The 21944-nt window shown below is 40.4% G+C and overlaps 1 protein-coding gene across 1 annotated transcript in view; it reads right to left on the bottom strand.

Annotated features, from left to right (window-relative positions):
* Nucleotides 1–1325: 1325 nt before the first annotated feature.
* LMNB2 (lamin B2) overlaps nucleotides 1326–21944 on the bottom strand; it is a 37058-nt gene continuing 16439 nt past the window's right edge. The window contains exons 3-12 of the mRNA XM_064734544.1: nucleotides 18399–18555; nucleotides 17585–17710; nucleotides 15126–15296; nucleotides 11882–12007; nucleotides 11448–11668; nucleotides 10589–10880; nucleotides 9997–10104; nucleotides 9071–9190; nucleotides 7571–7672; nucleotides 1326–6488 (exon numbers count right to left, since the gene is read on the bottom strand). Of these exons, the coding sequence (XP_064590614.1) occupies nucleotides 6447–6488; nucleotides 7571–7672; nucleotides 9071–9190; nucleotides 9997–10104; nucleotides 10589–10880; nucleotides 11448–11668; nucleotides 11882–12007; nucleotides 15126–15296; nucleotides 17585–17710; nucleotides 18399–18555 (1465 nt within the window). The 3' untranslated portion in view covers nucleotides 1326–6446. The remainder of the gene's footprint in view (nucleotides 6489–7570; nucleotides 7673–9070; nucleotides 9191–9996; nucleotides 10105–10588; nucleotides 10881–11447; nucleotides 11669–11881; nucleotides 12008–15125; nucleotides 15297–17584; nucleotides 17711–18398; nucleotides 18556–21944) is intronic.

The following is a 21944-nucleotide window of genomic DNA, read 5'->3' as shown; positions in this document are numbered from 1 at the left end:
CGGCGCCGGGCGGGACCGCGCGCTCCGCCCGCCCCAGCGGAGCCGCTCCGCACCGGGCCCAGCCCGGGGCCGCCCGTCCCGCCGCCACTCGCGGCCCGTGGCCCCGAGCGCTGCTGTCACCGCCGGCCGCGGGGGAGGCGGCATCGAGCGAGCTCCCAGGGGACTCCCCGGGGCCGAGCCGGGCCCGGCTCAGACACCAGGGTTCGAGTACCGGGGTTCAGCGCAGCCCCACGAACGAGGGCAACGAGAAGGGGCTTTAAAGCGGCATCACCAGAGACACAAACGCTGCCCAGCTGCGCCCCGTGGTGAAACACCGGCTCTGCTGAGATCCCCGCAGAGAGAAACCCCGCTTTGGGTTCTCTCTGGAATTCATCCTTCTGTTCTTCGAGGCTGTCCTCTGCCTTACGTGACTCGGGTGAGAGGTCCATGCCCTTAAAGTCAGCTTCACTACACTTCCCTCTATTAAGAATGCTGTGGGACGAAGTAGAAGCGAATGGGAGAAGACCACGCTACGGAGCTCTTTTTCATGGGCAAGATGTGATGTGCAGGTAGGAGATGGCATGAGAGGAGGGCACTGAGTACCACAGCAGAGCTGAAGCCAAAACTGTGCTCATCTTCACTAGCCCGAGCCCACAGAGTATTGCAAACCACATCATCCTGTCTTTGGATCTGCCCACTTCAAACAGAAGGCATTCATACCACCCTGCAAGAAGCATCATTAGCTAGTGCTAACGATGGGGCAGCCACCTAAGGTACAAGTTTAAAATGAAATCAGTTTAAGGTACAAGTTTAAAATGAATTTAAAAAGCAATTTTTAAATGCATTTGCCAGCCTGGCTCAGCTTCCAGCCCACTTTCAAGTCCATACTCGGAAGTGGGCTGGGAGCTGAGCCAGGCTGGCAAATGCATCACCTAGTGGCAATGCTTCTGTCTATCCCTAAGAATCCATCCCTGCAAGGGATCGGTTTTTGCTCTCATTCTTATTTAGCATCAAGTAAGTTAAATGAAAAAAATCCCTTCAGTGCCGCGGTGATGAGAAAGCAAGGGAAGGTTTATCTGCTCCAGCTCCAGCTATTCTTGCCCCTGCTTTTGTTGGTACTGATCAGAGGACAGCAGGTTCCACCAGCATTCCATCACGTTTAAGGAAAGCAGTTTGTTGACACAGCCCACGATCCCTGCAGAAACACAATTCAGCTGATCACTGTTAGGAGCGAGGACAGCAGCAGCTCTTTGTGTCCTCTCTCCACACTTAAAGGCCTCCTTGGATGAATCATCTCAAATAACCCACATTACCTGTGTGTTGGGTAATAGACAGAAGGAAACCAATAAAATGCAAAACATTTATTTGAGTGTGTTGTACAAAAAGTTTCCAGTCATAAAATGTATATTACAAATCATTGAAAAAGACAAGACATTTGGCATGCATATTCTAAAAAGAAAAAAACAAACCACTTTGAAATGATAAAGTCTAGGTCATGATGTAGTTTTTCTAACTTTCAAGTGAACACTTTCATTGTTTTGTCTTTGTGTTTCTGTTAACAGCCTTTTTCATAATTCCCTATTTAAAAAACTTGAACCTTCCAAAAACTCGTCCACAGCAGCTGACTGGAGGTGGTTACTTTAGTACCCTCAAGCCAGACCTGTTTAAATCAAAATTTTGTTTAACAATTTTAAAAATAAAAATCACAATTCAAGTCACCAGGCATCACTGCTATGAAAATAAGAGATCAACTGTATTTTGTGCCCAAATGGAAAGCATTTTGGCTTAAACTTGCTCAAAATAGATTACTGCTTGTAATTTTAGTGTAATGATCTGGATATCTGAATATATAGTAACATCTGCCTTACCAAGATGGACTTGTCACTTCAGTAATAGCTAACAATAAATCTGGAAGTTCAGTAAACAATATCTTTTCTGGAACTCCAAGTCAATTCACTACTTGTGCTATTCTGAATGGAGGCTTTTGCATCTTTTTTACTCTAGACCTTAGCATTTCAAGAAAAGAATTACGTTTACAAATAATAATTGCATGTAAATATAATCTTGTATAAAAAAACCAACAAACACCTTTAAATAATTTTTAACTGGTTTAAAGCTAAGCATATTGAAGGGCAAATAAAAATTCTGTTTCCCAGGCCAATATAATGAGAAAACAATCTCTCCAATATAATTTGTCCTGACATTCAGCTAAAACAGTGCTTTGAAAAATGCAATCACTACCTCACCTTCCGCTCACTGGTTCACAAGGCTTTGCTCACACAGAGTTTGGACCCAACAGTGTCAGTAAAATGCAGGATCAAATATGGATATGCCTTTGTTTAGAGATAAGACTTTCAAAAGAAGATACAGAAAAAAGAGATAGAATGGTTTAACAGTGAAGACATGAGAGAAGTGGCTACAAGAGATCTAGAACATACAGCATGCATGTTTTCCTGCAGCATCAAAACCTTTCTGATGCGCATTAAGTAACAGATTCTACAAGGTCCTGGGGTGTAGAGAGGATTTTTACAGGTCACTTCTAACCTGCAACCTCTGTTAAGGCTGCAGTTAAAGGGCCTTTATACAGCATGAGCATAAAAAAGAAAAAGGGTGTATAAAAACCCAGTAAGATCCCTGAAGTGTCCCATTGCTTGAGGACAGACACCACACAGTGATCTCCTTTCACATTGCAGTACAATTCCCACACTACTGTCAGCTTACACACTCAGCTGGCTTTTACATCACAGGAAGCAGATATTTATATTCTTCCTGAGACTTTTGGTTCCTGCTGCAAACACAGACTATGCAGCCAACTGCCCATCTAATGGTAACACAGAGCTGAAGGCAAGTGAGCAACATCTCAGTGCAAATGATGGGTTCTGTCAGAGCCAAGCTGGAGCCCCATGTAGGCATAAAGAGACCTGCTGAGAAATAGAGCTGTGAAGCAACAAAGGGAACAGGAATACACCTGTGTGGCAGCAAAGGAATCACAGGAAATATGGATGTGCAGGAACAAGGGAATCCCAGCCACTCCACTCCTTGGAGTATGTCACTGCAATGCAACAGTTAAAGGAACAAATGCAGAAGCAAGGGAGAAAAAAATGGCATGAAATGCCAGGGACTCTGAGGCCACAGTTCACTCCAGAAGGTACCACATTCCCTGACAGGTCTGCAAATAGAGGGACTTGTTCTGAGACAAGCATTTTCATGTGGCATGAGCTTAGGAGGAAGCAGGATGTGCTTACTGAATTTTATATGATATTCTGTTATGAGCTACACATAGGAAAAACTATTTACTATTTCATTCAGAGTAAGATTATATTTCTGGATTAAGAACATCCATATTGATAGTTACGCTTAAGTAACTACTCTGATAAAAGCTTTATTTCCCTCATCAGAGATACCTTAAAATCATTTTTCTCCAGACAAGTCAAATCTATTTCTCCTTCAAGCTTTATGCCAGGTATCAGCACTGAAGTAGAACTGCTGTCCACCCTTCTAATTTCGTCAAGACTGGTTCATATACAGGATCAAAGAGAAAAAGGGGGCAATGAAACACTGGATTTTGTATGAACAAAAACTTTAAATATCCTGAAAATGGAAAGAAATCTTGGAAAGACAGAAAAAAAAAGAAGAAACAATGCTTTTTGGGTTGGTAAAGCCACAAAAGTGCCTCCCAGTCTGACTGGAACAGCGCTATTAAGACTTAAGCTCAGCATCAAAAGCAAGAGGCTGGGATGGTGTGTGGAGAAGGCAACACAAAAAACAAAGTACATGGAATACAGTAGTTCTTATGTGACTTGTAATTTACAGCCAGGAGTTATTTATCATATTTGCAGTAGCCTATTAAAAAGCACTATGTTAACAGAATTATCCACATTCAGACTTGGCTTTTCCCACAGTGTCTATCACAGGTTTATGTGACCTGTATATACCTAAGCATGCTCCCAAAGAATCAAATAAACTGTTTCTATAGTTAAAGGATACAGTTCCAATTCTAAGGACATATTCTGCAGACTGTTACTCAAGGGCACAGTGCTCATTACAAGAAATCTGCAAGCACCAATTCTTAAGGCTACAAGAAGACATATTCCTCATACAGTAGCTGCTAGGAAAACCATGGCTCAGGTAGCAAGAGGTTTTTCTTCATTAGAGCTGCCTTTCTGAGGCCATTCTTTACAGGAAACAAACAACCCCAAAACCACAGAAAAAAAATGTAAATTAACTACACATTCATTACTTTAGTATTTAGGATCACAAAATAATCTTAAATTTACAGGACAATCTTAAAGGAATAAGCAGTCTGAAAACTGGCCCATGTAAAAAAAAAATAAATACAGATCTTTAGGGAAAAAGCAAAAAAGCCCTCAAACGCTAAGTCAGTATCTTATAGAAGCTGTGGGTCAGAAAAGGGAAATGGTGTCCAGTGGTTGGAAGGTGTGTTGCAAAAATAACTCTACATTGATTGCATTCATTTGCATAACAATGAATTTAGAAATGGTAATTGTAACAGTATGTCTGAGAAACATAATTTCACTAGATATATCTTACAGAGAGAGAGAGACATGATTTACTACATATTTAACCTTCTACACAAGCAGAGTGGGAAAATTACATCAGAAAGATGGCCAAGTACATCAATTCAGTTATCCCATCAGCCCAAACAGCCGAATCTTTATCCTGGTTTTTTGTAATGGGTCTTCTGATAATGGATTAAAACATAATTCTAAATGTCTATTAGCTTAACTTCAGCAACTCAGTTATCCCACTCAAGGAAAGAAAAGTAGCATCTTTATTTTTAAATGACAAAATAAATCCTGAAGCTTAAAGCCCCTTTTGTTCCCACCCTGCTTGCATAACAAAGCCATCAATCCAAGCCACTAAACCGACTTTCTAGGTTATATCTGTCAGTCACGATACTGTTCAGAGAACATAATGTCCAAAAGCCACCGAAAACATCCAAACCTTGTCACTTGTCTGATGAGTTTTAACATTTTGAATGACAAGATCAGAGTTCAAGAGTGCAGGTAACAACAGGATTCTATGCTGAAATCAAATGGTGTCCAAATTTTTTATCCAAACTACTAAGTTTGTTTTTCAACTAGTAGTTGAAATAACATATGCATTCTTTGGAGCAGTCAAGTATTTTTCCTCGTGCTTAAAGATTATGGGACTCAGAGTTATCTCCAGAGAAATGCAGCAGCAGAAATGGACCTAAATGGACACTATCAGGTAAAAAATGCATTCTCTTAAAATAAAAATCACCTGCTACCCATACAACGCATTTTTTATAAAAAACATTATTCTCCCTTCACTCCTTGTTAGACTTTGCCTTGAGCACTTGAATGCTGCGTTGCTCACATCCTTAACAGAGGCAGTTCCTTTGAACTGTTTAAAAGTCATTCAACTATTTCTGCTCTATTTTGCAAATATTGCTCCTTGGGATACCTGACAATGCCCCTTTGAACCTAACAGAAGTATGAACAAGCTATATCAAGCTCTGATTAAAAAGGTCAACATTTACATTGGATAACCTTTAAAATCCCCAATATTTATCACTGCCAAAAGTATAAATATGTTTTACTTCTAAAATCTTAATCAAATATTTTTAAAGCTGAATGTGTCAAAAGGATTAAATTATAAATACTGAATATCACAATTTGTGTCCATGATTTAACTTGTGACAATGGCAAAATCCCCTAAAAATCAAACAGTTCGACCTCTGGGTTTGACACTTCCAGCTTAGGATGGTGTGTGTATTCAGGAAGCAGAACCCACCATTCAGCTTCTGAAATGATGACATGGAGCTCAGGTGTGACAGACCCAGATGTTTTACCGTTAGGCTGTCAAACCTTGGAGAAAGACACAATGGCAAGGTCCTGAGTCAAAAATGCCTAAAATGAAGTTTCCCCCATCATTGCAATCATGGAGCAGCACTTTGAATGAATCTATAGTCTAATCTTCCTAAGCTGGGAATTGCTGAGGATACCAGGCAAAATGCTAGCTTTTCTACAACTGTTGAGGAAACACTCTGTGAATCTCTCCCAGGGCCCTGTAAATGAATACACTTCATGAAACTTTTTTTCTGGGGGTATTATACTGATTATATATTAATTATAGATTTACCTTACACTCAAGGAGCCTCATCTCATTTTGGCTAAAATCTCTTTTCTGCTTTAGGTTTTTATGTAGGACTTTAAATTCTGTATGGGGAAAAATATTGTATTCCAATACAGTGTTTCAACAAAGAGGGAAAAATAAAGAAATCTATTAAAAATCCTGGCAATTTTGTTCAGTAAAGTTTTTTTGAATTTTTTTTATAAAAATGTACCAAGGAGTAAACGTCAAAGAAATCAGGTGATGCATATAAAAATAGTTTTCAGTGGCTCTGGAAGGAAAAAATAGCAAAAATAAAAGGAAATAAATGAAGAGGGAAAAGCGTAAATAATAGTTTCTTTCTTCTTTCTTCACATCACTGAGCATCCTCTAGAGGTTGTTCTGGGATCACCCTAAAAAAGAATAGACAGAGTTGAATTCAGTTCTTACCAGCTATGCAGACTGCAAGCCTAGACTCTGGTTATCATCTCAGTTGCCAAAAGCATTTTTTAGTAGTTTAGTTACATTAAGGGAACATCACTACATAAGAGGAAGTAAAGTACATGCCCTGGTCTGCTGCCAGGACTGACACCCTGCTCCTCTGGTTGTGGTCTCCTGCAATGGGTTGACATATTTCCAACAGTGATACAGATGATAAATGAAAGTTGTGATGTCATTAGCTCGAGACCAGCAAGTTCCTGTATTTCAAATGCTGATTTGGTTTGAAGCGATCTCTGCTATATAGCTGCTTTTTTGGGTAAGAAAAATCAGTTGTTTTATACTACAAATACACTGCTTAATCTTTGGGACCAGAAAAGCTTTGAGAACTCACCTGCAAACCTGCGCAGAATGGGTTATTTGTTAAAAGACCTACTGATGCTCATTGATCAGAAGAACAAATCCCTTAGGTTTCAAATTTAAAATATTTTCTGGTGTCACCTATATATCCTTCTCCTTTTTTTGTTCTGTCAACTCCTGGTTGCTTATTTCACATTATTAAGCTGAAGGTTATCAAAACATACAGGTGGTATTATTAAGAAAAACCAAGTTTTTTTCAGGTGCAGAAGCTATATAGTGTCAGAAAATAAACCAATAAGCTGAAGCTTGCAGCAAGAGAAGCATCCCCATTCCTGGTTTTCAGTGGTTATCTGCTAATAGGCTGCTTCCAGCAAGAATGCCCCAGCTCTGCTGCACAGAGCAGCAGATACTGGGAGGAACACTGCCTGCTAATGCTCAAACTGTGAAGCACAGATACCCTAAGGTGGCATCAGCCACTGCCTGAGCTGTGCGAGGACGGATCCCAGCAGTAACTCCTGGCAGCACGGCTCACTTTGTCCTCTCCTGGGGCACTGCAATGCTGCAAGCAACCATCGGAAGAAAGGACTGGGAAGCTCAGAGTTAGCAGAAGTTGAAGGGGAATTCCCCCGCTAAATCTTATGCTGGATTGATCCAACTAATGAGGCACAAGTTAAACATCTGGTCTGCATCTGATTACCTGTTGGTTGAAAAGGTCTTCCTCTCCATATTCTGCTTCGTCTTCTTCCTCTTCATTCTCTCGCACAACTACTGATTTAGTAACGCTTCTCACTGCAACTTCCTACGCAAAATGACAGATAAGGAGATGGCCAGGAGTCTTTATCTATCTGTTAAGTTTTTGCCATATCATCAATATAATATCCTTATTGAATTTTGGAGAGTTTAAAGCAATTTGGCTTAGACTCAACCACTAGCTATGCAAGCAAATACCAGCAATATCCTGCAAGCCACATCATTCCTATTTCTGTGCATTAAAAGGCATGGTAATGTAATTCAGCCACTTGATTTTTTTTTTCATTACCCTGGGATTTAAGAGGAAGTAGACATGTTGCAGGCGATTGTAGTCAACTTTACACAAGGTCACAGCAGAAACAGGTAGGAGCTGTCTGAGATACAGTGTAATGTGAAAAACCAAACTTTCTCAGTATGATTACACAACATAAAGAATATTCCCAGTTTCTAATAAATATTCAATGTTAACTGCATATGTTGGTTTTCAGCATAGTTTTACAAGTCAGGCATTAAAGAAAATTCTAAAACCCCAGGAAGCTTCCTTTATTACTAAATTATTTTTAACACTTATAAATAGTAAGAAATTTTTCTGTCTACTTGCAGCATGGAAATCACAGATGAAAATCTGTAATTGTGGAAAAAGTTGCCCTTAACATACACTCCTAAGCAGGGATACTAAAGGTAACCATAGTGAAAACAGACATGGATTTGAAACTTTTTCAGATACTAGTTTGACCACACAGATTGAATACGGAGAGCATTAGCTTTCTATCTGTACAAATTACCCCCCTCCTACCTCATCCTGCCCACCAAATTCTTCCAGAAAACTGCTAGCAAGAAAGGCAACACAAAAACTGATACGACTGTGGTCTGTTTCCTTTTCCTACTGCTATCAGATTGCTGGAATAATGGTTATGAGTAACAGCCAAGACACAATTCTCCCTTGCAAAAGTCATCTGCAGAGATGATTTTAAAAAAATTAACTGTGGGCAGGTGTAGGAAAACGCAGAATGCTAAGGAACCTCTGCCAAATGACAACTTATGATATGCTTCTAACATGGAAAGAACAGTTATCTTCCTACATTCATATTTATATTGCACCTCAAAACATAGGGACTATATAATGGAACTGTGAATTGGTAGAAATGCTTCTTTTCTTTGTCTCTTCTGAAAGTACATACTCAAATTCCAAACAAATTACTAGCAGGGTATTCTTCTAAAATAGGAAAAAAGTGTCTATGGGCATAACCATGATGGTCACAGTTTTCAAAAATATCCCCAAAATAACAGATATGTACATAAATAATATGTAATTGTGTCAGTGTTATAAACTGTCATATTAGAAGACAACAGCGGAGATCTTACAGTCAGGGTTTTGTCATTGTGTCATGTCACCCCACTCTGAAATTAAGAGTTTGGGAGATAACCCAACCTGTGGACAGCCTACCTCTCCTTCAGAGTTGACGAGGTAAGTGCGGATATTTCCACCAGTGCCCCAGCTGCCTTGATTCTTCCACACGAGAACAGAAGGGGGGCTGTGAGATACACCTGCATCTGCACCCCAGATCTAGAGAGAATGACAATCTGTAATTAGCTGTTTATCCAATTTTTTTCTTTTAAATATACATATCCCCCTAATTCTCCTACTTCTCTCTACATACTAGGTTTCTTTTCTGAATTCCAATGGCAGTTTTACCCTACTTTTAACTACACTATTACTTCTAGTAAGGTATTAAAAAAATCTAATATTGCAGTCATGAATTCTTTTCTGAACAAATTTCTCCTTCCACTGTCTCAATAACCATACTGTATGGAGCCAAGGCAAAAAGCAGCATGTAGTGCATCAACTTAAATCTTTTATATGTATCTGAACAATTGATACTTAAGTAGAAATAGCTGCAAGTGATTAAAAGATACATTTGTTTCTTCCTAAAAGAACATCTGTTGCAGACTGAAAATAAAATGCAAAATTATTGAAAAGCAGCTGTTCTACAGCATTAATTACAGTTAATGCTGACAATCTCCAGTCTTAACTACAGTCTGGATGAATGCTCTGAACTGTTCCCAATTCTTTAAGAGGTTGAGCAGGACTAGGGCTCTGAACCTGGGCAAAGGTGTTTGGAAACAAATAGCTCTTGACTAATCCCCCAAAGTACCTTTTTCTTCAACTTTCTAGTGTCCAAAGAAATGGTCATAAATACTGAAGTACTAATATAGAAATAAATTTTTTATTTTGCATTTTTATAACTTAAATCCTGCTCCTCTAGAGTGAGACCCATGAAACCAATTCAGGCTGTACCAGACTTCAAGATTTCCAATTGCCACAGCATGAACAGAAGAATATGTTGTTGACATACTGTAAATACAACTTACTGTAACAGTCTGCCCAGCTCTGAGGACATACTTAGGAGTAAATTTGTAAGCAATTTCATCTCCATCTCCAATTTGTCTTTTCAGTCTCCAGTTACCCAAAGACTGATCCTAATGGAGAGAGTCAGAAAGTTATTCAGAGTGAACAAAACAGAACAAACAGGCATCAGAATCTAGGTCTTTGTTATTAAAATAATGGGGATATAAATTTATTTATATGGTTGTTAGGCATTTGCATTCTCCCTTGAAAATATTTGCCTACATCCAGTCAGAGTCTAAAGGGTAAACCCCATAAGGTCATTCAGTAAAATATTAAAAGATAAGCACTTCACACAACAAAGTTCTGCTAGACAGCAGGCTGTTTCTGTGAGCAATGTCCCAGCACACATCTGGGACACAGATTGTATTCTCTTCCTGCAGCATGTTAGCCCACCATTATGTTCAACGTTTCAAAGCCCCCATTAATTCCTGCAGGACGCTGCACCCTGAGATGCTGCTCCCAGCTCCCCACACGGCCGCCCCTATTCATGCTGCAATGGGCTGTGTAGCCTAATTCAGCTCCTGCTTGTTTTCTGTGAGTTCTGCTGATGCTCACCTTCTCCGAGTTGTTCTTAAGCTGAACATACTTGCCCTCCAGGTCTATCTCTTCTATGCTGATACTTCCTGTAGCTGAAGCTTGCTGGGACATTTGAAAGCTACTGCTGCTGCTGCTGCCACTGATGCTTCCAGTGCCGATCCCACTAGTTCCACTGCCAGAGAGCTCCTCTGCTTCAATTCGTTTTCTCTTGCCTCGGGAAGAGCGAACAAGTGAAGTGCTGCTGCTGCTGCTGCTGGAGGTAGCCCGAGACACTGTGACACGGGAGGAGGGACTTGGAGAGAGCTTCAACCTTAACACAACCAAGAAAGCATCTTAATTAACTCACCCAGAGAAATACAAAGCTACAATATCCTCAAGTAACCAGACTGTAATATGTTCCAAGGCTGACAGTATCATCACTCTGTATGTCAAGAGGACTGCACACATGAGGAAGAGGGGGCTACCCATCCCTGAGGAATGTTCTGGCAGTATGACCATGTGACATGGAAAGCAGTGCTACTGACAGCAACAGTGATCCCTTAATCCCTCCCTCCAGTACAGCTACTACTGAACACACTATTCTCGGGCCCCATGATTTCAAACCATAGAAGTACAAGCATTTAAGTAAAAAGATGATATGAAGACCAAGCACAGAATGATATATTTCACTGTACTCCAAGACCATTACAAAAACCCAAAATAAGGACAGTGTTCAATTGAGAACAAGTGTTCCATGCAACAACATTGTGGTGTGAAGCCAATATAATTTCAGTTAAAGGTAATCTGGGCATTCCTGTTCAAGTGGTAAAAAAATAAGGGCAAGAAATGAAAATAACACTTGAGAGTCCTTAGAAAAGAAAGTGGAATCTTTACACACCTTTCCTCTTCTCCTTCCAGGAGTTTTCGGTAAGCACTGATCTCCATGTCCAGTGCTAATTTAACATCAAGCAGTTCTTGGTACTCCGTAAGCTGAAGCTGCATCTGGTCCCTCATGTCTGTCATTTCCCTCTCCTTTGCATCCAGCATCTTCCTAAACTTCTCCCGCTCGCCAGCCATCATTTCCTCCAGCTCCCGAATGCGATCTTCTGCTGCACTGGCCTAGGCACACAGAACAAGAAAAAGCCCACCTGGCATCCATGCAGGTCCACTCAAAAAGTTAAAACCCTTCTCCCTCCCTTGTGATGTTCAAATCTTTGAACATAACAAAGATTTCTCTGTGCAAAATTCAGAAAATATGAAGGGTCAGAAATGCTAATAGATTCACACAAAACAGCTGTGTATTTGAGATAAAAGCCAATTTAGTCCCTTTACCTGTTTCTGAAGACCAGAAAGTTGGTAGCTGAGAGCTTCTATCCTCATGCGAGCCTCCTTCAGCTCCTCTCGAGCTGCACCAGCAGCTTTGTCATTTTGGTCAGAGGACAATTTGGCATTCTCCAGCTGGAAAGAAAGTTTTATACAGCTCACTTGTGCTGAGTTAGAAATCCTGAAATATCCTTTTGGTAAAAAAGTAGCAACTATTTAAATTCAGAAAATTTTAAATTTTGGTCTGGTAAGTTTAGTATAGGAACTGCATAACATTTAGGAATGCCCTAAGGACCGAAGGAAAACGTATTTCAGGATTTGCTTATGCTGTTAAAAAAATACTCTATTAGCCCTTCCATTATACAAGCAACCTTAGTTTCTAAAAAACTGACCATGTGCTCTGCTTGTTTGTCCTAAGGCAAATCACACTGGGTGACAGCAAAGGCTGCCTACCTAATTCCTGTCCTGGTCCAACAGTTCCCTGGATGCCCAGAGAGTAACTCAATGAGATATTTCACACGTATTATGTCTCTGCTGGCTATAGGCAACTCAGGGACTTCCTCAGTCAGGGACAGTATTTTACTGCTTACTATCTCTCAGTGGATTTCTCAGGCAGGAATTTGTCTCTGCTTTTTGAATTTTTGGGGCAATGAGTTTAGCTCTACATTAAAGAACAATACTTTCTGTTTCTTCTCTATCTGGACATTCACCATCCCTGCTCCTACTGAAAAAAAACCAATCACTCCTCATTTACCTTCCCCCATGCTATTTATCCCTTTACAGACATCCACTGTATCTTTCACTTCTCTCAATGTATCTCTTTTCCAGGTGAAGTTTTACTTAAAATTTTCTCATGCATGACTTGTTTCCCACTCTAATTTGTCTCTGTCAACTCTATAGTACCTTTGCAAGAAGCAATAAAACTACTCACAGCACTCCAGGTGACATCCTGTCCCAGAGGCAAAACCATGGGTTTGGTTTTATTCTCTTTTTGTAATAGTTGCCAATATATGATTTGGTTTTAATTTTTTGTTAAATTCACCTAGTGAACAAGCTTAATTTCTAGTGGTTAATTTTAACCAAAACAGAGAGAGCAAAACCACAACTCTTACATGGTAAATTTCATGAAAGCAGAGAGCAAGAAAAACCATCCTTTGCATGCTTTAGAGCTGGACTTCGACAATTTTGCCACACCACGGAATCCACTCAAAAACTAAACCAATCTAATTCTAAGAACAGTTACAGGCAGATGTTCTTTAGCCACACAGCACAAAGGTTTATAAAATCAATCTTCACTAGCTCTGCTGTTCACTAGGTTCTGAGCAGCACACACAGAGCCTTCTTTAGGCTACAGATTTTGAAGCAACTTCAACTACACACTCCATTACTTCTTGTAAATTTTAAAATTAAAAAATAATTGAAGTCTGACAACCATTCACTACCTTACAGTCATGCTGGCATAGTGCCAAGTACTCATATTTAGGATTTCTATTGCTTGTTATCACAGATCATAATGATCTTTCTTAGAAGCCCTTTTTAAGTATTCAAAAGTCACATTCAAATAAGATGTCCCTGGAGAGTTCTCTTGTCCAAGCTGAACACCCCAGCTCTCTCCATAAGAGGTGCTCCAGTCCTCAGGATCATTTTTAGGGCCTCCTTTGGACTTTCTCCAGCCACTCCACATCTGCCCTGTGCAAGATGTGTGCTTTTACCCAAGACCATCTCATCCTGAAGCTGCTCAGTAGCTAAACCTAGTGATTTGCTTTGACATCATATTCCTCCCCAGCTTTGGCTCTCTAACAGGGACATGTCCTTCTTTAGAAATCACAAAATTAGGTTCACAGCTAAACCCCTTTCACTCCATACTCCAACTTCATCCATAACAATCACCTTTATGCAGGGAAAAAGCAGCTTAATTTGTTCATTCCCCTGTTCAAAGCTTGTCACTTTTTCATTCTCTAAGTCTTCCTTTTTATTTTTTTTCTATGCATCCTTTTTATTTTTTTTTTTCCTACTAAACATCTTCTATCCTGGATCTCCTTCAGACTGTGGCAAGTCAATCCAAATAGCTCCTTACATGTTCCAGAGTTCTCTGAATAATTTCAACCCTGCCACCTGTGTTGGGGGTTTTAATTTTAATTTAGGGGTTTTAGTATCTATTATCTATATGGTTGCTGCCATAAGTAATAGTTTAATATTTGTAGATCAGTATTTCTTAAACCAAATCATCAACTCAAAGAAGTCAAAGGGAGTCTCAGTGAAGGGTGGGAGAGAACAATGTTAGTAGTACCATCATTCTTCCAGCACAAGAGAACAAGAAGTGGCTGCAACTACTGACAAGTACTTTCAACAGCCAGAATTGCCAGGATGGGCTCTGAGCAATCTGGTCTAATTTAAACATGTTCCTCTTCAAGGCAGGGGGCTGGACTAGATGGCTTTTAAAGGTCCTTTCTAGCCCAAATCACTCTGATTCTATGATTTCCAAATTACATACCATGATTTTCATCACCAAAGCTGGTCAAGAAAGGTCTGATATCTTGTCTGAAGTTTCCCTGCCACCATAGATTTCACAGCTGCATCTAGTAATTTTCCAGTCCAGAACTACCTTAGATCATTGAAATGTTGCAAGGCTTGAACATATTTAAAAGTGTATTGGCATGATTAAGAACACTGCAATGGCCACAGTAAGAGCAAGGTGACAATGCACTCTTAGATAAGAAAGCCCCTTCCAGTGTGTCTGAATTAGTTTGCAAGCTCACTGTATCCAAGCAAAAGCCCATACTGAGACACACTCACTTCCAAGCTCTCCAATCCCCCCTCCAGCTTCTTATGCACAATGATTGCACGTATTGCAAGTTTTCCCCACCCCCTCCATTTGTGAAGAAAAACTGGATCTACTGATGTAAAAAAAGAACCCTTATAGCAAAAGACACTGTCTAATCAGAATAGTGGATGTTTAACCTAGACATCCACTATTCCCACCGTGTTTTCTGCAGAGCCCAACAACAGCCCCACATGTTTTCTCACTAACTGACCTCTCTTGGCTAAAGCTATTGCTTGCTATTACCTCTGGCTATAACCTCCCTGGAAACGCACCTGCACACGAGTCCCAGGGAAAGCATTTGAACATTTGGACAAAATTTCCTCAAATTATAGTTACTCATCTCCTTAAGACCAGTAGAGCTGGTAGAAGTGGCTTTTATCTCACAAACTGGGCTTCCAGTCTGACAGTGCTGTGGACAGCAGTTGTTACCTTAGCCTGATATGTCTGCTCCAGCTCCATCTTATACAGTTTGACTTGTTCATCATGCTGATTTCGCAGATCCTCCAGAGCCTGAGTCATTTTGGATTCATACTCCAGCTGGCGGCTTGTGTCCACCTCAATCAAACGATGTTCATGTCGTTTTCTTGTTTCCCTTATTTCCTACATACACACAAAAGAAAAGAGACAAATTCCCACACTAAGGTAAACAGTACAAGAAGTTACATTCAGACAACATTTAACTACTGCAGTACTAACTATTTAGCCTAATGGAGCTACAGTACTACAGGCATTTAAGCCTGGGAATTGCTGCATGCAGTAACAGATTTAAGTTACCGTTCTCATTTGTCAGGATGTAATTTTTAAAAGTGATCCAACTTAACACCAGCTTCAAAAATAGCCATATACTAAGTAAGGGGCTGTTTCACTGCTTTGCTGCAAACCCTGTCCTTCTCAATATACAGCCTGACATTACAATAGCAGTCTACAAGGAATCAGATGAAAATGAACACCACTTATATATTTTAAAAAATTCTAGAGAAAAACTGCATCTTCAAATTTCACTCTTAAGCACATGTGGGTCCCATCTACGTTCTATATACTTGATGACCCTTTCTTATTAGATTTTGATTACAGCATTAACAAAGCAGCAATCCAAGCAATCCTGAAGACATAATTTTTTATGATCAGAGTTTGCACTAAGAAACTGGCATTTTTAGAAATGTGTGAGTTTCCTGTGCTTAAGAACACTGGTTGCAAACTAGTAAGTTAAGGCTTACTCATGCACTTATTTGTGCAGAGATCTGGCCAGGTCTGAATGTGTGGTATGAGAAAAACAATTTCTTCCTTCAGGGCAGGACAAACAACCAAGGCGTGGTTCTGAGTACTGGGAGGAGGCCTGAAGTTACAACAGGGCCATGAGGAACAACAGCAAGTGAAGCAAGGCTCAGTTTTGCTAGACTGGAGTCATATAAGGCTAACACATACTCAAAGCAACTTTACTAGTTGTTTTGCAGAAATGCTTTGCATCTAAAATAGATCCCTAGAAACATGTCCTTTTACTAGCAGCAATGTGCTCTGAAGTGATATGGAATAAGCTTTTCTTTCTTTGGTTAATTTTTACACCAAGAAAACTAGCAAGCAGCAGTCTCTCAGTAATTGCAGGCAATGACAGCTCAGAAGCCAAAGGAATTTCCTGGGGGACTACAACGGATCAGGGGAAGGGCTGAGCTGATCCAGCAGTTCAACACCACTAGAATAAGCAGGCCTCACTTGCCACACTCCCAATCACAATGACTCAATTCTAATGGAGATTTGGACCCTTCAGTAAATCAAATAAATTCACTAATGTAAAGGAAATCAATTTATTGCTTCATGTGTTGAACTGGTACATCCAAGAATCAAAAAGCTTCAGGGATGGCTAAAGAACACACCCTTGCGCACAGCAAGCTTTAGGATTAGCTTCTGCTGTCTCATTTAGTTTCGCCTTCGGTCAATAGCAACACATTCTTCCCAAGAAGAAAAGTTATTTTAAGATCCTACAATCAAACAAGGATCTGTCACTGCAGTCAGTGTACCAATCCAAGCACTCCAGAGCATGGAAGTGAGACAATGGTCAGTACATCTCTGGCTGATCTCCCTGGTTGGTTTCTTTGCCCTGCTCCAGCCCCTGTCCCCTGTCCTTAGCCACATCCCTTAAACCAGTCTGAGCACTCATTTGGATTCTGTGGTAAATCAACTCAGCCACTAAGCCATCAAAAATTAAACTCAACCAAGAAAACTTTAGTATGTTTCTAGTTAATCTGGCTGAAATGGTTGGGTGAACAGTGAGCCAAGCATCACACCTGGAGTAGGGCAGAAGAACAGCAGAAGCATGTGGCAACTGCTCAGCAGCCACTCACTGAATGAGCTTGCAGAACCGTCAGAGATGGAATAAAGAGACATAACACTTTGCATTGGGTACAGAGAGAAAGTCATGCTTTCCTCTCCCAAGTCCCAATATCACAAAAATTTTGGTCTTCACTAGTACTATTCACTTAACAGGCAGAAAATTACCTCTGCAATAAGCAAGGCAGCTGCATGCTATTCTAGTCAATAAGAACAGGTTATAATCAGGTCCAGCAACCAAAGCTGATGTAAGTAAAGAGCAGGGCCATGCTACCAGATCCAGAGAGAGGGAAAAGGATTCTCCCTTTCCCACAGCAGCCAGCTGGCTCCAGTTCACCTGCCCATGGAACAGTACTCTTATCACCTGGCTCTCATACTGACTCCACCACTGATTTACCATGTAAAAAGGTAAAAAAATCTTCACCTATTTTATTATTCAACCCATTTATAGGAAGGATAATACTGATTTTCTTTACCTGGACTTGTTAGTAGGTGATCATAGTCAATTTGATTAAAAGTTACATTAACTTTGGACAGTGGCAAGATTACTAGATTGATAATACCTCCTCAAATACATTCTTCCTGAAGTCCAGATCCTCTTGCAAACTCTGGCACCGATTTTCCAGGTCCACACGCATGAGTGTCTCCTTCTCCAACTGCTTCTTTGCCACAGCATGACCATCTTCAGCCTAGTAAAGAATTTTAAAGATACTTTTGTCTGGATTCCTATCTTCCATCCATAAACCTTTTACAGTCTTCATCTGATGTCTTTGGAGCAGTTACTCATAATAACAAAACTAATGTCAAGCCACTGAATAAAGAAAACCAATCCACACCACCACCAGAAAGAAACACAATAAATAAAAGCCCCAGAAAAAAAAAACCAAAAAAAACCCAGTGCGTGTGTGAGTGTATTAATTGACATTTAAACCAAGCTTATATGTTTGCATACCAGCTATTTAAAATGCAGGATTAGTTCAATATATTCTCATACAGGAGCTGAGGATTATTAATTCCTCAAGCACAATATGTTGCACTTTCTTTTTCTTGCTAGCATGGTCACACTGGGTACTCCAGCACAAGTGTAAAATTATACAGGACCTTACAAAGGATATTTAATGACTCAAGATATAGAAACACCAGAAATTTTAAAACAAAAGCTTCCGACAACCAAAATGTCTAAACATTGTGTTGCTTTGGTTGTTTTACATAGATTTCTTACAATTTAGCTTTGTATCCAAGAGGGGCAGCCAAAGATTCAGCAGTAAACAAGGTGCATCATTGCTGTTCAGAATATAAACTAACTGCCAAGAAAAAGGGGAATTTATGCTACACAGTCTGTCCTGTGCTGAAGCAAGAGAGCATTCCCTACCATACCTTAGCAAGCTGGGCACGCAGATCAGCCACTTCTGCTTCCAGACTGCGCTTCTCATTCAGGACAGTGTTGAGTTCTGCCTCACTTCTATGGAAGAGAACTTCCAGATCCTTGATACGACCCTGAGCCACAGACAAATCTGCATCTTTCTTCTTGTAGCTGGAAAAACAAAAGTACCTTATACTTATACATGGGTGCACACACATCCTGAGCATGTCCCGGTTACAGCCACAGGTATTTTGTTACCAGACACCTTTTATCAAGACCAGCTCACCACTATACGGCTCTTGCAGTACCCTACAAATGCTGCTGATCATTGACCTGGAACACCCCCAAAAGGTGCAGCTGGTACCATGCTCTGTAAATGCATGGCACAGTAAAAAAAATGTCATGGACAGACAAGGGAAAAAAAAGAAGGCAACTCTGGCAGCTAAGAGATGGTAATACACACAAGGTGTAAACAGTACTTCTTCATCTGGCAGCTACACAGCTGATATCTTTTACTTTAAAGTACAGCCCACAAAGCAAAGTACATGCAAACACCAAAGAGGCCTGAACATCCCCAAGGTTTTATATCTGATGTGGTGAAGCATATTCCTTATGATGTAGTCCCACAAAAAGCAGTAAAATAAAATAATCCACTATGAAAATGTGCTCACCTTTCAGGAATAAACCAGTATTTCTTCAGCAGTATTCATTATGAGCAAAGCATGTCCGAGTGCTTTAAATATCATTAATTGAGCTGTTATATCCAACTTGTAGATATGATCAAGATAATCTTCCTTCTACTCACTAAGTAATTTTATCAGTCTTTTCATCTAACATAGTGACTTTCTGCAGCTTTTCTCAGCATGTATCATTATGTTAGTAAAAAACTGATCTGTTATGTGCTATAATCCTTCCTTGTTGCTGCTTAAGCTCACTGTTTTAGTCTCACAGTACATGAGATGAAGGGAACAGTTTTATTATTTTTTTCTCTTAAGTAATCGCAGACAATTTTTCTCCTTTCCTTTCTTCACACTCCTAATCTATAGTTATGTAGTTTGGACCTATGGTCCATAAGCTGCTTTAAGGGCCCACAGAAATAAGTTTGAAGAGAATTCCTACTACATATAGGCTTTTAAAAGCTCTGTATTCAATCTGCAACTCCAAATGTGGAAAAAAAACTATTATGTTTGCAAAGAGAAAAAAAAAAGCTGAAAACCAGTGTTCTAGATTAATACAAATGTTGCTGCCTAGCCTGGATCCTGAAGCTTGGCTCCCAAAATCCTTATCACTTGTACTGTCTTCTTGAATTTCTGATTTGCCTGAATTGGCCAGAATTACTTAATGAAAATCCTCCATTACCGGGTATTGGTGTGTCCTACACACAGTGGTTTGCCTTTGGCTTGTACAGTGGTTTACCAATGGTTTACATGGTTCAGCATGATGTGCTTCTTTTTCTAAGCTGAAATCTTTATTCTGTGATGCATTCAGCTTGTGTTTTCTCTTGGCATTTCACGGTGTGGATCTTAGAATTTGTTTTCATTTAACTGTAACCAGTTTTTCTTATCATCAGTCCAATCTGTCACTCTGAATTCTGTTCTGCAACATATGTGCAGTGTCTTCACACTCAGCAGCTTGCTGGAGGCACAGACAAAACATGGCTTGTATTTAAAAGACAGTTATTTAGCAGCAGTCAGAAGGTCACAAGTGCTATGTTACACATGTGTTGTAAAACAAGCTTGTGCTTGTGTCACAACCAATCAGACCTGGGAGCCTTCTGCCTGTACATGACTCAAAGGGCAAATGCTGCTTCACTCTGATCATGAACAGCAGTATGTGCTCACACAGCCTCCTGCTTCCACCCACCTGCAGAAGCCAGGCAGCAAGAGACTCCTTCCAGGGATGGGAATGAATAGAAGTGTTTGACTACACAGCTTGAACCATAGAGAATTCTTGACAGTGGTAAGTAACTTTGGCCCCCTCAAGGACACTGACAACATGGCAAGCCATTTTAATTTTTATTTTCACTTATAATTTTAGCCTGGTTGATTGCCTTCATGCAAAAACGTGACAGAGGTTTTATAAAGGTAAACTGCTTTTGGGGGTCTCTGAAATTTTAAAAAGTTCCCACCAGCAGTCAATCCACCTGGTGAGATGTGTCAATGCTACAAGGAACACCAAGTAACTCTCCAAGTAGGGTAACTCTTGAGAGCTCTTTTTTCCCCAGAAAGAGCCAAGTTTGCTTCAGGGAAATGCTTCAGTGACCACAGAATCACAGCATTGTTTGGGCTGGAAGGGACCTTAAAGCCCATCTCATTCCAACCCTGTCATGCTCCAAGCCCTGTCCAACTTGGCCTTGAACATTTCCAGGATGGGGCAGCCACAACTGCTCTGGGTAACCTGTTCCAGGCCTTCATCCCCTCACAGGGAAGAATTTGTCCCTAATATCAAATCTAAACCTACTGTCTCTCAGTCTGAAGCCATGCCCTGTCGTTCTGTCCCTACTTATAGGTAGGCAGCAGGCAGAGGAAGCCACAGCATCACATTCACCCCTCTCAGAGCCAGGAGCTCCAGCAGGACTGCTATAACAAGCAAAATGATGGCACCTGACAGATACTGACCTTCAGACCTGACTTGATCTGGGGAAAAGTGACACTGGTGAAGACAGGAACTGACACTTCATGAACAACAGGACGGGAGACCACGGCATCAGTTACCTCTGTTTTCAATGAATGGACCTTATTCACTTCACCAGGTCTGGTTCAACGGTCTCGTGGGAGGGTGGTGTTCTACCCCAGCAGAAGTTTTGTGCACCTCACCAGTAAATTAATTATTCCCATCCGTACCTCCTCCACTTATCCCCCCCCTCCAGTAGTCAAAAGTTTTGTCAAACAGCTGAAGATGAAAACACAAACACTGGAAGCCATTACATAGCATATAGGATAGAACCATACATGCTACAGAATGCTACAGCTATTTTTACACCAATACTTGAATTCTAGATTTAAAAATATGTCCCTACACCTGATACAAACATCTTTAAACAAAAATTAAGCTGTTCCTTACATCATATAAATGGTGTTTGAACATCCTAAAGATATTTAACTTTTTATAAAATGAAACTATCAAACAGCTTTATGAACCTAATTATGAACTTGGTTCAAAAGAAAAAAATTTACATTCATGAGCTGCATTCAATTACAAATAGTGGATACATATATGTATGGTAGATGTTACAAAATACACAGAAGCACAGAATGGATGGAAGGGATGATAAATCTCATCTTGTTTCACCTCTCCCATGGACAGGGACACCTTCCATTAGACCAGGTTGGCTCCAAGCCCCATCCAGCTGACCTTGAACACTTGCACACAGCTGTGGGCAGCCACAGCTGGTTGGATATTATGCTTTTCCCCCAGAGGGTGCTGGGGCATTGAACAGGCTCCCCAGGGAACGACCACAGCCCCAAGGCTTCTGGAGCTCAATGAGTTTGGACAAGACTCTCAGGCACAGGGTGGGATTTTGGGGTGTCTGTGCATGGCCAGGAGTTGATTTGATGGTT

This window comes from Zonotrichia leucophrys, chromosome 28 (genome assembly GCF_028769735.1).
Source record: "Zonotrichia leucophrys gambelii isolate GWCS_2022_RI chromosome 28, RI_Zleu_2.0, whole genome shotgun sequence".
Taxonomy (NCBI): domain Eukaryota; kingdom Metazoa; phylum Chordata; class Aves; order Passeriformes; family Passerellidae; genus Zonotrichia; species Zonotrichia leucophrys.
The sequence above is the reverse complement of the archived record's forward strand: the minus strand, read 5'-3'. Positions and strand labels throughout refer to the sequence as shown.